Genomic DNA, 17,898 nt, shown 5'->3' on the forward strand with positions numbered 1-17,898 from the left:
TCGTCTTTATCTCCAGAAGATGCACGCATTGGACGATGAAAATCCTGATGTTCATCAGAAGTCCAGTCTGGCTTCCATGTAATCAGGCGCAGCAGCCAATACTGGGCTGGCCTTGGCTCTGATCTTGTGATAGAACAGACACCAATGCACTCACTAAAAAGCCAAGGGGGCCTGACGCGAGGAAGTGGGATGTCAGAGCACCAGAGAGCAATTTGGACTATGTCTTCCACAGGGTCATCTTCTTACAACCTTGCCATGCAAGAACTGACCGCAAATAGTTACACAACTGGTGAACAACATAAGGAGTTGTCCACCTCCAGAGTGAGCAGAGATGAGGCTGACCTTGTTAAGGTTGCAGCCAAACTGGACAGCTTCACGCCGTTTTCGGATGATAAATCATTGCATCATATCATCACAGGGGTTACTGCAAATGAGATTGTCAATGTACATGACCTATTCACAATAGGAAATGACATAGTCAAGAATATGGATAGTCACTCCGTTTTCTCGTATTCGCACAAAAGGAGCTCGAAAGTCAAGACACTTGCATCCGGCAGTGCAGTCAAAGTAGCCGAGGATCGTACCATAGATCCAGTGTTGTTATTCCAGAGGTTCCTAGTTGTGTCACAGACAGGTGATCTCCAGATAGACGAAGTGATGAACTATGAACTCAGTCCATACCCGATGTCTTTGTTCGAAGCAAAGAACATCTTACGTCAGCCGGATAAGCCACAATTGGCGGAAGCGATAAGGAACTATGCTTCACCCAAATCGGACAATGCTGTCACACAGATGGTCCCAGGGACAGATCACTATGTTCTAGATGGGGGATCGCTTTTGCACCGCTTAAAATGGATGGAGGGGTGCACCTACAGTTCAATTGCAGATGACTACGCCTCATTCACAGTCAAACACTATGCCAAAGCCACTGTAGTGTTTGATGGTTATGGAGCTGGGCCAAGCATAAAAGACTGTGCTCATCAGCATAGAAGTAGAAATAAGAATGCGAACAAGGTGAACATTACAGGGGTGACAACATTGTTTGGAAAAAGGAGGATTTCTTGTCAAATGAAGCAAACAAGCAGGCAATTATCCAGCTCATCATGGAACGATTGCGACAGAGGGGCTCCGAGGTGATCCAAGCTGAAGGAGATGCCGATGTTGAGATCGCAAAAGCAGCCGTCACAAAGTCTGCTTTCAAGTCTACCACACTCGTTGGAGAAGACATCGATCTCCTCCGACTGTTGCTCTACTACGCTGAGACAACAAACTGCACTGAACTCTATTTCCGCTCGGACAAGGTAAAATCAAATGTCTATAATATCAAGGTCCTTAAGAAGATACTTGGAGAAGCAGTCTGTAGTGATCTATTGTTCATTCATGCGTTCACCGGATGCGACTCAACGTCCAGAGTATTTGGGATCGGAAAGAAATCGGGGTTCCAAAGAATCATCAAGAAAGAAAAGGAAATGAAAGACTCTTCGAAAGTGTTCTGCTCACCAAAGCAAAGTCAGGATGCTGTGGAAACCAGTGGCTGCAGGGCAATGGTGGCACTGTTCAATGCAAATCAGAATGACTCCCTGGCATCTATCAGGTACAATATGCTCTGCAAGAAAGTTGCGAGAGCTAAGGCTTTTGTCATGCCTGAAAGACTGCCCCCAACATCCTCAGCATGTAAATTTCACTCCCTGCGGGCGTATTACCAGGTTATGGAGTGGATTGGCCGCAGTGATGAAATGGAGCCGTCCGAATGGGGATGGAGGGTAGAAGGGGGAAAACTCATTCCAGTGATGACAGACAAAAGCACTGCTCCAGATGTACTTCTTCAGATGATTCACTGCAACTGTTCAGGAGGGTGAAAAACCCTAAGGTGTACCTGCAGAAAGCATGGGCTCGAATGTACCAGTGCATGTGGGCATTGCCAAGATGGCAATTGTGACAATATGACAAATGAACCAGTGACAGAAGAGGATGATGAACAAGACGGCACCTGAGAAGCCGTAATGTTGGATATTACACATTATGACATCGGTAGTGAGTAATACTAGAGTGTTCCCTTGATTGGGTCACTGATGACGTCATAGATGACGTCGTGACATCATTGCAAATGCGACATTCATTCCAGAAAGTACTGTTATTTGAAAAACATTGGTGAAAAGAACATTTGTTCAAACATCAGATTTACAATTTGAATTTTTTTATGGTTATCGGTCAGATTTTTGACGTTTTTCTGCCGGCGGCCATTTTGTTTTTTGACGTCATTTTTGGAGACTTTCCCGTGCGCAGAAATTGTCCAACTTTTGATATGTTGTTCTCCACATCAAATACTACAAGTCAATGTCATAAAACGTTTTTTTGCAATTATTTTGGGGTTACGTGGTATATTGACTCTACTATTAGGGCTACTCTACTATTAGTAGCCTGGTGTTGGGCTAGTGGCTAGGGTGCCAGCTTAGGATCCCAGGATCCTGGGTTCGAATCCCGGTCGATCGCTGAATTAACGCCAGGGGGTTGACTCAGCCTGTCATCCTTCCGAGGTCGGCTAATTGAGTACCAGTTCACTGGTAATTCCCTGCTCGTCGTAAAAGGCGACAAAAAGGGTTGGTGGCAGGAAGGGCATCCGGCCGTAAAACATTGCTTCAAAAAGGGGACCGAAAAACAACAACAACCACGGTCCCCGAAAAAGGCCAACCCCCGCTTTGCGGGGGAAAATGGCCTCTGAATGTGGTTATATCTTTTTTATTATATTAGGGCATTGCAGCCATAACAGGGACAAGAGATGAAAGGATTCCGTTGCGAGCGACATTTAGATACAAGTGTGCAGGAAGTCAGTAACTCAAGAGTGGAGTTGGCCTTGGATGCCATAGGCCGAGTGTTTGGAGAGTAAAGCAGGATGCCAGACTGTATATCATCTGATGTATCAGTTTGATGAGCCAAGTAAATATTTAATTTCTGAGAATCTGGATGGATGAATGGATTTTCAATGAAAGAAAGATTTCCGAGCCCAGAAATCAGGAAGACATTAAAAATCATAGTGGTGAAGAACTTAGGGCAAAAAAGCTTGGTTGGTAGGCCTACGGTTATGTACTGTACAATGGAAGTTAGAAGATGAATTGTAAAGAAAGTAATAAAGTTCGTGGAGAAGGAAGAAAGCCGAGAGGACATCCTAAAAAGTCATATATTAAAACTGTCAAGAAAGATATGAAACGTTTTGGTTTTGCATAAAAAATGGTGTAATGGGTCGATCCATATGGAAGAAAGCCATCAACTCCATGAAATAAGGGGAAAGTAGTCATAAAACATTTATTGTCGTTGTTGTAGTTGCACATCAGCTGCATTTTTCAATTTAACTAAAATAACTTTACTGTTGGTTGCTCTTTTAATGTGCTTAGCTGCAGTCAATCCTTCACATTGATTCTTGAACAACATGTGACATCTAGTGGCAATCGCCCTTGACTACAGCATCATGATTCATCATATAGATTACCGATTAACACTTTTGGTTAACATTACTGGGGAATTAATGAAGGTAATGAAAATAAATAAAGTGTTTACTTCTAAAACCACCGTCATATATTATTTTACAATTTATTTATTTGTAATTACTGTATAATGTTTTAGATATGCTATTGTGTACGTACACTCAGTGGCATCAATTCCTTTTTTGGCTTTGTTTAATTTGCACAACTCCAAGTTAATTTACAACTGGTCACAGCATCTAATTTAGCCCAACAGTATGGTGCAGAAAGAGGTAATTAATTTACCTTTTAATTGTTAGTGTGGGTTTTATTCTCAGCTCGACTATAGACTGTCGAATTGGTGCTTTGCAGGCATGGCGTTTCACCACAAACCATGCTGGCCCTCTGATGGATGGTAGGCCGGGTGTCCAGTTTACTAGCATTAATTAGTTGGTGGATGTTAATGATCTCACACTGTCTTTCGGAAAGTGTAGGAGACTTATTGCCGACAGCCTAAGCAAATTCCAATTTCCTACCCTAAACAGTACCAGTCGAACCTCAGGTCTCGGGCCAAACCTTCCCCCGGCCAACCCCAAAATAAGGTGGGATAATTGGGGTTATTAAAGAAGTAGTAGTGGCAGCCATTGTTGTATTCACATAACTTGCATTTTCTATCTTATAAGTAACAACAGAGCAAAATAATTGCTGCAGGACATTTGAAAGTGCCAACACCTTTATTGCTCCTAAATACGAGCAATTATGGCAATTGTACTTCCTCTAAAGAAAACAGCTGAGAATTTTAAACTTTATTATTAACAGCTGGGTGTATTTAAAGAAGTTTCAGCATTGAAGTTAAGAGGAGCGAAGTTTTATTTTTTAATAATTTTTTCAAAGTGTGGAGCAATCATGAAATATTTAGGAGATAAATCAGCTATTTCTGACTTATGGATGAATTTGGTTCCGATTGATTAAAGCGCCTAAGATTTGTGCTGCTGGATAGCTGATGTATATTGTTTAATACATGACTGCTTTCTTTGAAATAGTGAGGATCAACTATCTGTAGATTTAATAAGGATGAACACTCGATCAAAGATGATTGGTGAAAACGAACGTAACGAAGACTGCTTACAAGAAATGATAAATTTATGGAACTGCTCCTATTACAAAGAGGATGCCGGGACCAACAATGCAAACTTCCTGCCGAGCCATCTGCAGGACATCCTTACCAAGTTACTCGTTCTGCACTTCAAACATTTTTCCTATACACCAACGCGTACGCTGTGGCACATTGTAGGACCGATACATTGTACATAGTAGGACCATGTATAAGAAAGACTGTACAAAGGAATGCATTTTGTGTAAGTCATAAAACTTAATTGTTTGGCTTATGTGAACCAAGTCTTCATTTTGTTACATTTTGTTGTACACCGCTATTCCATCCCCAGGCGCTGCATGACGTCATCGCAGGGCACCGAAGGGGGCCCGGCAATGACGGGCGCTGAAAGGGAGTACTCGGTTTTCACTCCGGTTTCTTTCTTGTTTGTTTGTTTGTCCGGGCGATATCTCAGCCATCCTTTGAGCTAGGAAGCTGGAATTTCGGCACAATAGTGAGCAAGAGCTTTGGCAAAAACAGTATTTTTTGTTTTTGATTAATCAATTAATTGATTAATTAAGAATCTATTTATTTCCTTTCTCATTTGGCCAATATCTCAGGCACCTTTTGAGCTGGGAAGCTGATATTTGGACATGACAGTGACCAAGTGATGTGGCTATAAATGATATTTTTGATTTATCGATTAACCAATTAAGCGGTTAATTTTTTCTTGATTAATCAATTAATCAATTAATTATTTGATTTTTTTTCCCGATTAATCAATTAATTTTTTTCCCGATTAATGACTTCATTAATTTACAAAAAGTTACAGCTTTGGATGAAACACTGGTGGTTTAAGTATGATATTAGCCAATTGATTAAGAAATAATTTTATGATTATTAATTATTAATTTTTATTGATTTTAATTATGCAGTTAATCAATCAATTTATTGTACACCTCTCCCTCTCAATACCGTCTCTATGTGCCACACTGGAGGATGTTATTTATTTATTTGGTATGGGGGTGGTGTACATTGAATGTATCTTTGCTTGTTTTCATTCCTTTTTTGGCCTTGAAATTTTGGAAACTTATTTTATTTCAATCTGTGAAAGAGCAGAGATAAAGTGATCACAGGAAGACATCATTGTTGTTTTCAAAGGCCAGTATGAACTTGAAGAGAACATAAAGCAAACAATTTGAGGTTATTGGTGTGAGTGGCAGCATGTGATGAAGTATTTTGTTTTAAAGACTGATACACCCACCGATGGGTGTGGGATATAAGTAACCTCAATGTTACTGCATCACTGACAAAGCACGTGACTAGCCCAATGACAAGACAAAATAACTGGAAATTAGTTTGGCAATATGTCTCTAAGCTGTATTCACAAAGGCAATTAGAAACACTGGTCCGGATACCTCTGCACCTTCGACCATGTCGACGTGTAGGCCTGATGTGGCCTGCTGCACTTCCATGTTAAATGTTGGATATCGACAACTGGAGGCAATTTTGGTTCCCATGGGACATTCAGAGTTTGTTTTGGAAGAATTTGTCTTTAGCCATGCAAGAACATCTGGGAACATTGCCCTAATGTGTTAAGAGTTAGTGAGTGGGAATTGGAGGGTGAGGGTGGGGTGGGTTTGTAGTTGGTGGAGGGGCGGAGGTGGAGGTGCAAGTTGTCATGGTAGTTGTAGGTGTTAACTTGGGACTCTTCTTTATTTAATATTTCGTATATAAAATGTAAATTGCATGTTTTTGGTTTCCTATTGTTTTATATTTCGATAATTTGGATGTTTTTTCCCCCCATTGAATTTGCATGGCAATGTAGACCATAGTGTAATCACTGCAATCTCCATTTACTTGAGTGAATGCTATATCTTTGCTCATGTTTGCAGAAGGAAAACTTACTTAGTTGGTCGTGCACTTTCCATAGAGTTGCTTAGTGTGGGTTCATTCCACGGTTTAGATATATGTGGGCCAATGAAAAAGTTATATGAATGAGAAACTCAGAATAGTCTAAGAGATGGCAAAAACGTATAACAATGTGTGAATACATAAAAATGCATTTACATTTTTTTTTATTACTAATTACGAGAATATTTACTTTTGTATTCAAAATTAAATAAAACAAGTACAGATACATTCAAAGTACACCGGCCTCATGCCAAATAAATAAATAACATCCTCCAGCGCGCGGCATTGCCGGGGCCTGATGACTCCAATGCAGTATTTGGTTTTCCGTTTGATTATGTTTGTACCATATCCTGATGATATGTGGACTGAGCTTCCATGCTGCCGGACCTCAGGTAACTTGTACCTATTGCTACATTTGATTGTGTGGAGTAACTGCTTAAATCTATCTATCCGGGTTCTTCCCGACATATTTGTTCTTTGTTCCTTTCACACTTCTTTCTACTTTTTCACATTTCTCTTTATTCATTCGAATTCTAGCTTTTTGTGTTTTCTTTTATCTCATTTATTCTTTATCTCTCTCTCTTTCTTTATCTATTTGTCTAAAGAGAAGTGAATTCTTGCAGAAACTTTTCTATAAGGCTCAATTGGCTGCACGTAGATGGGTTTGAGGGTTGTAGAGTAGCGACTGAAACCCGAATCCTATTCAGGTTCCTCCTGATGACTCCATCTCTGCTCCTTGCTTCTTCAAATTCCTTCTGATGAATCCAATGCAGTATTTGGTTTTACGTTTGATTAATCACCTTATGATACCTTTGGAATGTTTCCTATTTCACATCTTTCAAAACCTAAATGAGGTCTGTTATTTTCTCATGTGTTATTTGGTTACTAGTTTAAAAAAAACTAAATCTTCCCACAATTTTACTTGCAGGTGAACGCCCCCGACTACCTCATCGCCGTATTTTAAACCGAACGCACTCCTCACCATTACCGCAGTCACTGCAAGCCCTGCATCATCTGCTGCGGCAGCAACAACTGTTGGTGAACCAGCGACAGGCAGCGCCCACAGCATCTTCACCAGAGGTGCCACATCTGTGCACATATCATTTTGAACAGCGTGACTTCCACAAAATAGAAAATAATGATTCATAAAACACAAAGAACATGCATGACATATGTGGTGAAAAATCAAGTCCACACAAACTCCAAAGATCATGAGCTTTAATCCAAATGAATTCAGCAGCATCTATAAAAAAATAATACTTTGATAAGCAAGCGTTCATCAATCATTATAAAAGCCAGAGTCATATATAAGACACACTATCTTTCTTACCAACTTGAAGCCAGACAATTGCAGAGTAATCCCTCTCTCGACAACAAACTCTTGTATAAGCCGCAAGCGGATGAAGAGGGAACTGCATAAGTTATAATCTATAGTTTCATCACAACATATCGATGTGCTCATCTTTTAATCTCTAGGAATGTTTAGTACTTTAAATGTTTCACCAACTGTTCAATTGTATAATGGTGGGATTTGTGGCATTCCGATCAGTCCAGAAGTCATTAACACCTCCATTATGTCAGCAGAGAAGTTTAGAAAGTGCTTTGTACAACCTCAGGTTGGCCTCACCTCAAAACTGACAGTAATAATGTATTTGACGCTTTTTACCCTGCGCTCACGAAGCGAAAATCAGGGTTAGGCATTCGGTTGCATGCGTACGTGTGGCTTGTCTGCATTTTTAAATTTCATTTTCTCGGCAAACGTTGGTCCGATTGACACAAAAATTTAATTTTGGAGTGCCTCTGCATGTATAATTTTTTTATTCATAATTATGATGTCATAGATCACGCGGTATGGACGCCATCTTGGAAAAAAGTTACACCTCTATGTCTCCCAAACCGCTCAATGGAAAAAGTTGAAACAAGGCTCATTGTGAAGTACTCCCAATGGGGAATAAGATATGTTGATGATGATGTCATCGGTGTCTTCATTATGACGTTATAATTCGACAAGTACAACGTTGATCTGATCAGTATGGAAAAAAATTCTCTGCAACTGTTAGTCCGATGGAGACAAAATTTCCACCATATGAGCGGGTCCTCATGTAGAATTTTTGTCCCCCGTCGCACCGCAGAGCGAAAGGGGGACTATGGTTTGCCCCTCCGTCCGTGTGTCCGTCCGTCCGTCCGTGCGTGCGGGCGTGCGTGCGTGCGTAAGCGAAGGACTGCATTCGAATTTGGTGTGTGGGTGCAACCCACGTCAAAATCCAAGATGGCCATCACCATGTATGTCTGATGCCACGTATGTCTGAACCTTGTGAGCTGAATATCTTGAAAAATAAGCGAAGTACCAACTTCTAATCTGGTGTGTGGGTGTATCTAGGCACAAGGAAGAACGCCATTGAAAATTGGGTCGCCACGTCAAAATCCAAGATGGCCGCCACCATATATATGTTTGAACATTGTGAGTGAGATATCTTGAAAAATAAGCAAAGTACCAACTTCCAATCTGGTGTGTGGGTGTATCTAGGCATAAGGAAGAACCCTATTGAAAATTGGGTCGCCACGTCAAAATCCAAGATGGCCGCCGCCATGTATGTCTGAACCTTGTGAGCGGAATATCTTGAAAAATAAGCGAAGTACCAACTTCTAATCTGGTGTGTGGGTGTATCTAGGCATAAGGAAGAACGCTATTGAAAATTTGGTGGCCACTTCAAAATTCAAGATGGCCGCCTTGCGTCTTCCACTTTGTCAACTCGCATCACTTCACCGACGGGGGACCTAGGCGTAACGCTTGTTTTAATGACAATTATGACGTCATAAATCACATGGTACAGGCGTCATCTTAGAAAAAAATCGCACCTCTATATCTCTGAAACCAGTCCATCGAAAAATTGAAATATGGCTCATTCTCAAGTAGTTCCCATGTGGAATAAGATATGTTAATGATGATGTCATCGCTGCCTTCATTATGATGTCATAATTCGACAAGTACAACGCTTGATCCAATCAGTATGAATGTTTTTCTCTGAAACTGTTGGTCTGATGGACACACAATTTTCACTATTGGAGCACCTCCTCTGGTATAATATTTTAATGATAATTATGACGTCGTAGGTTATGTGGTACAGGTGCCATCTTGGAAAAACCAAAAAACGTTGCACCTCTATATCTCCAAAATCGCTCCATGGGAAAAATTGAAACATCGTTCATTGTAAAGAACTCTGCATGGGGAATAGGTGTTGTGAACGATGACGTCATTGGTCCTGTAATTATGATGTCATAATTCGACAGGGACAAGCTTCGTCTGATCAGTTTGAAATGTATTGAGCATGATCTACGCATCAATTATATTAGAGAATATAAATTTATGATGTCATCACTTATGTGGTCTGGCAGCCATATTGGATCAAATTTTAAAAACCTTCAAAAACAGAAGAGTTGCCTCGCACCACGTTGACTGTGCAGGGTAAGTATTCTATGAATACCATCTAGTTTGTAGATATAAATGCATCTTTCAAACAAAATGCTCAAACAAGGAAGGCAATTTATCCTCCAACGCGAAGCAGCACTGAAACATTATCAAGCAAATTTCCTAATCATAATTCTGCATCGTGGACAATTATTTTCTATTTCTGAATTCACATATGTTCACCGTGTTTTTTTATTTGACTAAATAATCGTCGAAACAGAAGGAATTTTCCTTTCCAGCCAAATGCCATATATTGTCCGATATTGAATACCCAAGCATTCAGAAAGCTCAGTGGATTGTCGTCATTACCACGCTCACACGAAGCGAAAAGCAGGGTTAAGAAATTGGTTCATGTCTGCCTGTCCACAATTGTCGGTTTATGATCGAGGAACAACTAAATTTTAATTGAAAGTTATCTATCGCACATGCGCAGAGAGAAGCGAGAAAATTTTTAAGCAGTGAAGCCGCTTCAATATTTCGCGATGTCCTTCCTTCCATCCATCCATCTATCCATCAAAAATGAAGAGGAAGTACCTTCTAACTCACCATGTTAAATTCTAAAGGGTTCTATAGTGTAATTCAAGAGGGTTCTAAAGGGTGATTCTAATGGGATCTAAAGGGAAATGCTAAATGGTTCTAAAGGGTAAATCTAAAGTTTTCTAAAGGATGATTATAAAGGGTAATTTCAAACACCTAAAAGGGAATTGGCGAACTAGAAATAGTCAGTGACATTGGTTTTAGGAACATAGTAAACTAGAACGGCACTCGGTAGAGCGCATACCTCCACCAGGCTAAACAGTTTGTTTTGTATCCCCCAGATAGGCCAGATCTGGATTCAGACCTGAACTTGTTCTTGTCACCTAACCAACTCATCCACCTAGTTTTGTCAGAATCCGTCCCAAACTTCTTTAGATTGCCATGGTACATATTGTTTTTGGTGCTGTCTCTCAATGGTGAAGAATCACTTGAAATTTTTGGAAAATTCTCATATCCAGATCCGCATTTAGATATTCACCAAAATTGAATCGATTTGTCCTTTTCTCACACCCAATCTGTCCACCAAGTTTCGTCCAAATCTGTCCATAACATTTTGAGTTATAGTGATATATTTTGGTTTTAGCCCGATCACTCAATGGTGAAGAATCACGTAAAAAAATTGTCAGATCCAGATCTTCACCAAAATCTAATCATTTTGTCCTTGTCACATATCCAACCTCTCCACCAAATTTTTTTCTGAATCCGTCCAAAACCATCTGAGATATCCTGTTCAAAACCAGACAAACATACAGACACACAGACAGGGATGAAAACATGAGCTCCACCCACCGATCGGGTAAAATAGACAAGAAGTAATTGCGATGGGTACATTATATAATTAATTGCTGCTCACTGCGTTCTGTGTTCTCCATTTTTTAATTTTCCCTCTGTATACATATGATAATGGAATGAACCACCTTCAGAGGCCATTTTTCCCCGCAGAGCAGGGGTTGGCCTTTTTTGGGCACCGTGGTCCCCTTTTTGAAGCAATGTTTTACGGCCGGATGCCCTTCCTGCCGCCAACCCTGTTAGTCGCCTCTTGCGACACACAGGGAATTACCAGTGATCTGGTACTCAATTTGCCGACCTCTGAAGGATGGCAGGCTGAGTCAACCCCCTGTGTTCGCTGGAATATATGATAATGGAATCTCATATTCAAAACCTATTTATTGTGTTGCTTTGTCAAATGTTTCCTAATGCCTTTGTAATCCCAGTAAAATGGACTGATATATCATAATGCCCTTTTCCTATGTGTAATATAATTAATGTACAAAATATATGGTGCAAGATCCTACATGAACTGTAGGAAAGCGAAGACAGTTTTATGGGTTTTCTTAATTCTCAGTGTTTAAGAAACTTTTGAAGAACAGAGATTACAGCCCATAAAAATTTCTTTATGGTAAGTTCCTGGAACTCAATAGGTGTGGGAACCAGTGGAGACTCACTCACTCACTGACACACGGCACTGTTACAATAGCTTTCTGTATTCCTTTGGGAATGTGTGAGGCTAACCAGTCACCCAATAAATTCTCACATCCATATATATATGTATACATTATACACGTAAAATGTGTCGGTAATGGTTCATATGTAGTAATAAATATATTCACCGTAATTTATTTAATAATAATTAATTAATTTATGTGTGAATTATTTGTTTGTTTGTTTATGTGTGAACTCATCGGATATCTGTCACGTACACAGACACACTTCCTTATAAGGTGTAAAGATAACAACGGTATGGATATTGACAAAAACACAGAAATGTATATAGGCAGACATGGGGAAAATAGCTTACACATATTTCCAGTATAAGAGTTGAAAATACAAGATGAAGTGTCTCTTACTTGGACATAATGCACATTGAAGGTAAATAATAAAATCAATTTATAGTAAAATTGATGTAAAAATGTTATGACTAAATTAGACAACTGATTGGTTGGATGTTGTAAAGTATCTCGACAAACTGCGATCAATTGTCGTACGCGTTTATTCACTCTGCCGATCAAGGCCCGATTCACAGCAGCGCCATCCGAGCTCTGGCGTAGGGATACAACCCGGTCCCGGTGTAGGGATACAACGGTGAACATTTGCACTGCATACATGACATCCTCCCCTTTAAGTCCAAAATTACCAAGAGCAATACGTGCTAGATTTCCAGAATTGACATTTCAAAAGCAACATTTCCAAAACATGTGAAAATATGTGTGCAAACGGTTATGAGAATAATGAAAATACGTGAAAATAGAACATGTGTCAACGTGAAAAAAAAAACATCTTCAAAGATTCAACCGGTCGGGTGCTTTTCTCTCACGCATTGAGCGTCGCGGTGTACCAGTGGATACAGAGTCCGAGGTGATTCCTTTGGGTCGCGGTGTACCAGTGGATACAGAGTCCGAGGTGATTCCTTTGGTCTCCACGAAGGGTGTAGCGTTTGCAGAGGTTTTCGGGGCATCCGAGCCGGCTGGAGCGGCCACGACGATCTCCGGCAGTGGCGGGTCGAACTGTTGTCCTGACTGTGACGATGCTACAGGCTCCATCGACTCACAGTGACGGTAGGTTATGTGGTCCTGATGTCGACGAATTTCGCGGCCGTCCTGCAGGCGAATCACACTGGACAGTGGACCTGGCTTCTCGATGATGTCTCCCGGTAGCCACGTCGCACCTGCACCAAAATTTCGGGCAAACACTGGATCTCCAATGTTGATACATCGACTGTTGGACGTCTTATCATGCACCAACTTTTGATTAAGCTGGCTTTGATAAACATTTGATGATATGTCTGGTTTGAGATTGTCAAGTGTCGATCTCAAGTGTCGTTTCATCAATAACTCAGACGGAGCTGCACCGGTTGTTGATTGTGGCGTGATGCGGTATTTGAACAGGAGACGAGACAGCTTTGTTTCCAGGGTTCCCTCCTGAAGTTTCTGCAATCCGGATTTGATGATTCCCACGGATCGTTCGGCCAAGCCATTTGAAGCCTGGTGATGTGGGCTGACAAACTTATGTTTGATGCCGTTCCGACGTGTGAACTTGGCAAACTCGGTACTGGAAAAACACGAACCGTTATCACTCACGATCATCCTGGGCAGACCATGAGTGGCGAAACAGCGTCTGAGTCTTTCGATGACAATGGCTGACGTAGTACCACGCGTCACATAGGCATCAATCCATTTTGTGTGCGCGTCCGTAATTATTAGAATCATGCTGCCGTTAATAGGCCCGGCATAATCGAGATGTAGGCGATGCCACGGTTCGCTGGGCCATTCCCAGGGATGCAGTGGCGCTTTCGCAGGTGTATTCCGGGTGCTCTGGCAGGGGTAACAATGTCGAACATGATGTTCGATATCAGCATCAAGATTCGGCCACCACACATAGTTTCTGGCGAGTGACTTCATCTTCACAATCCCGGGGTGACAGTCATGGATTTCATCCATGACCCTGGAACGCAGATTTTTCGGGATCACGACACGACATCCCCAGAGTAGGCAACCATTTTCCACGCTGAGTTCGTTTTTACGTGCTTTAAAAGCCGCAAAATCTGGGTCACCCTCAGGTAGCAAATGCCATCCAAGCTGTACAGCCTGGACAGTTCTGGACAGAACGGGGTCTCGTCGAGTATGAGTGCGGATCTGGCCAGAATCGACAGCACAATCTTCCAGATGATCCATCAGTGCGATAATGGATCCTGGTGTAGGCGAATCATCAACGGATTCTGGAAGGGGTAACCGACTCATGGCATCTGCATTTGTGATAGACGAACCGGGCTTATAACATATGGTGTAGTCATAAGCAGCGAGAAACAGGGACCAGCGGATGATCCTGGGCGGTAGTGTGTCAGATGTCGCCTTAGTTGGACCAAACAGACTGATCAGCGGCTTGTGATCAGTGCGAATCGTGAAATGATGTCCAAGAAGGTACTGGCGAAATTTGCCAACGCCGAAAACGATTCCCAATCCTTCCTTGTCAAGTTGGGAATAGTTTTTCTCTGCCGGGGTCAACGTTCTGGATGCAAATGCAACCGGTCTTTCTGTACCATCAGGCATCACGTGCGATAATACACTCCCCACTCCATACCGACAGGCATCGCATGTCAGCACAAGATCCTTCTCTGGATCAAAATGAACGAGAACATTGGACGATTTGAGCAGATCCTTAGAGGTCTGGAATGCTGATTGTTCACTAGACCCCCAGCTCCAGGAGACTCCTTTCCTCAAAAGCCGATAAAGGGGGCCCAAAACGTCGGTCACATTCGGGATGTAACGACCATAGAACTGAAGCAAACCGAGGTATGACTTCAATTCGGTCACATCTCGTGGAGAAGGAGCATCCTTGATAGCTCGGACTTTCTCATCTGTCGGGTGTAGACCCTCGGCATCAATCGTATGACCCAGGTACGTGACTGATGGCACCATAAACTTGCACTTGTCTCGATGCAAACGTAGGCCGGAGTCCGAAATCTTCTTCAGAACTCTCTCCAGGTTCTGTAGATGTTCCGCGTCCGTACGACCAGTAACCAGAATATCATCCTGGTAACAAACGACGTTGCGTTCGGCGGCAAACAAACTGTCCATGACACGCTGATAAATTCCAGGTGCAGATTTCACTCCAAAACTAAGTCGGTGGTACCTATACAACCCACGATGCGTGTTGATGGTAAGATACTGTTTCGAATTCTCGTCCAAGCAGAGCTGTAGATAGGCGGATTTGAGATCGAGTTTCGTAAAAGTCTTGCCTCCCGTGAGACGAGCATAGAGGTCTTCGATCCTCGGGATTGGATATTTATCCAATGAAGAACACCTGTTCACGGTCATTTTATAATCTCCACATATGCGGATGGACTGGTCCGATTTTATGACTGGAACGATGGGCGCCGCCCATTCGGCATACTGGATTTGCTCGATGATCCCCAGATTTTCAAGATGATCCAGTTCCTTGTCAATCCGCTCACGCAGGGCGAAAGGGACTGGGCGAGCCCTGCAAAATATAGGATTGGCATCCCGGTCAACCCTGAGTTTAGCCGTATGTCCTTTCAAGGTTCCAAGCTCATCCTTGAAGACATCCGGGTACGTATCCAGCACATTTTTGAGTGTGTATGCTGCGGTAGGAGAAACGTTGGCTGCCCGGAGTTGATGAATGCTTTCCCACTTCAGTCGAATTATGCTCAACCAGTTCCTGCCGAGTAAGGAAGGGCCCTTTCCAGGAATGACGATCAGGGGTAGGTGAAACTCACGGTTATCGTAGCCCACCGTGACATCACATGTACCGCAGGGAACAATCTTCTCACCTGTATAGGTGGAGAGTCCATAGGTAGTAGGTTTCAGATGGGGTCGGTCAGCATCACTCCACAGGTTTGTGAAAACAGCATGGCTGATGAGCGAGACGGCCGCACCAGTGTCGACCTCCATTTGCAATGGTCGATTGTTGACGACAACATTGGCAAGAAGAGGGTCCCGCCTATGGTGAGAATCAATATGAAGCAGGTCATACGATTCTGAGTTGTCGGAAACAGAGCTCACCTGGTCAAGCTCGGGTTCCTCCGAACCGATAAACTGATGAATCTTGTCAGCAGCTTTTCCTTTTCCCGATTTGCGAGTGATGCAAGCTGGAGCAATATGGCCAGTTTTCGAACAGAAATGGCAGGTGGCATCTTTGAACCGACACGTCTCCGGAGGGTGCTTTCCGTTGCACCGAAAACAGTTGTTGTGGGTTTGAGACTGCACTGGCTTCTGACGAGGAGCCTTGTTCCAACGTTGTGGCTGAACATGATCCAACCGATTCACAGCAGGGCTGGTACCAGATGAGCGAGTGGCACCGATGCTTGTAGCGTTGCGTTCAGCACTTTCCATGGAAATTGCGGTGTCTCTGGCATTTTGGAACGTCAGTCTTCTCTCAGCAAGCAGGCGTCTACGAGTGCGGTCATCGGACATGCCAACCACCAGCAAATCACGAAGCATGTCATCAATCGTGTCCCCAAACTCACACAGATGTGACAGTTTTTTGAGGTGTGCAATGAAGTCTGCGATCGACTGACCTTGCTGCTGTCTGCACATGTAAAAATTAAACCGACACAGGATGACTGAAGGAGATGGGTTGCAATGTTCCTTCAAAGCGGCCTTGAGCTCTGCATACGTGAGCTCCTGGATTGTCCGAGGCCGAATCAGGTTTTTAACGCGTGGGTTCGAATCCCACCTTCGTCGCCATGTAAAGTATCTCGACAAACTGCGATCAATTGTCGTACGCGTTTATTCACTCTGCCGATCAAGGCCCGATTCACAGCAGCGCCATCCGAGCTCTGGCGTAGGGATACAACCCGGTCCCGGTGTAGGGATACAACGGTGAACATTTGCACTGCATACATGACAGATGTGCTAGGTCAGTGTGTAGCCCAAGCCTACCTCCAACCAGTGGTGTTGTGTGCAAACACACACTTAGGAATGGGTGTGGATGACATGAACATAATCCATATTGAAGGGACAAAATCAAGTTATGGTTAAATTAGATAGAAATGTTGAGGTTACTTTGGACAATTTTGTCAAACTGTGCTTCGAGGCTTCTGGGTGGCACAATATTAAAGCAGGCTGTCTGGGAGTGCTATACTAAGGCTGGTCTTCATGGGGAATCACCGACACGCACGTACACACACACAAACACACACACACAAATGCACACACACAAACACACACACACAAATGCACACACACAAACACACATACACAGAAACACACAGAGACACATACAAACACACACACACACACACACACACACACAAACAGACAGACACACACAAACACACACATACACACTCACACACAAACAGAGACACACAAACACACACACACACAGAAACACACACACAGAACAGACACACACACACTGATTACATTAACTTCCACCACCCCCTTCGCTAATAGACGAGGCTAATAATTCAAAACACAAATAACATCAGGTAATGATATATGATGACACAACTCCAACTTCAACGTTTATTTTGGCCATGGTAACAAATGTTGGACTTGAGTATGAAATAAATCTCTCGGATTGGGTAAAGCAAGAAAAAGTAGCTTAAAAGGATTAAAAATATTACAATGAAAAAACATAACCCTGATACATTTTCCATTGCAAGCATAAGTATAAGGCTTCATTGTATTCGCACCATTCACTCCTTGGTACACTTGGTAAGTGCACACCCCACATATACCCGTGAACCCCGGCAAAGCTGTTCGCATGACATTGATGTGATCGTTGAACTGGGAAACAAAATGGAGGTGACTACAAAGGTGCCAGTCTGTCTTGATAATGCATTTGGAAATGCTCAGGTTAATTATTATCTGCAAATTAAGAATAAAAGATTATGTCTCACTCACTTGGGAGGATGGCTAAGGTACAACAACAATTTTATTCTCCTGTATTTAAGGATACAAAGT

At 42.4% G+C, this 17,898-nt stretch overlaps 1 protein-coding gene across 1 annotated transcript in view; it reads left to right on the forward strand.

The window, feature by feature from the left end:
- Positions 1 to 17,898, forward strand: part of LOC137430902 (histone deacetylase 4-like) — a 500,554-nt gene that overhangs the window by 163,568 nt on the left and 319,088 nt on the right. Inside the window, exon 10 of the mRNA XM_078782462.1 lies at positions 7,394 to 7,545. Coding sequence (XP_078638588.1) covers positions 7,394 to 7,545 — 152 coding nt within the window. The remainder of the gene's footprint in view (positions 1 to 7,393; positions 7,546 to 17,898) is intronic.

The sequence above is a fragment of the Myxine glutinosa genome, chromosome 7, assembly GCF_964187855.1.
Source record: "Myxine glutinosa chromosome 7, kmMyxGlut1.1, whole genome shotgun sequence".
In the NCBI taxonomy this organism is placed as follows: domain Eukaryota; kingdom Metazoa; phylum Chordata; class Myxini; order Myxiniformes; family Myxinidae; genus Myxine; species Myxine glutinosa.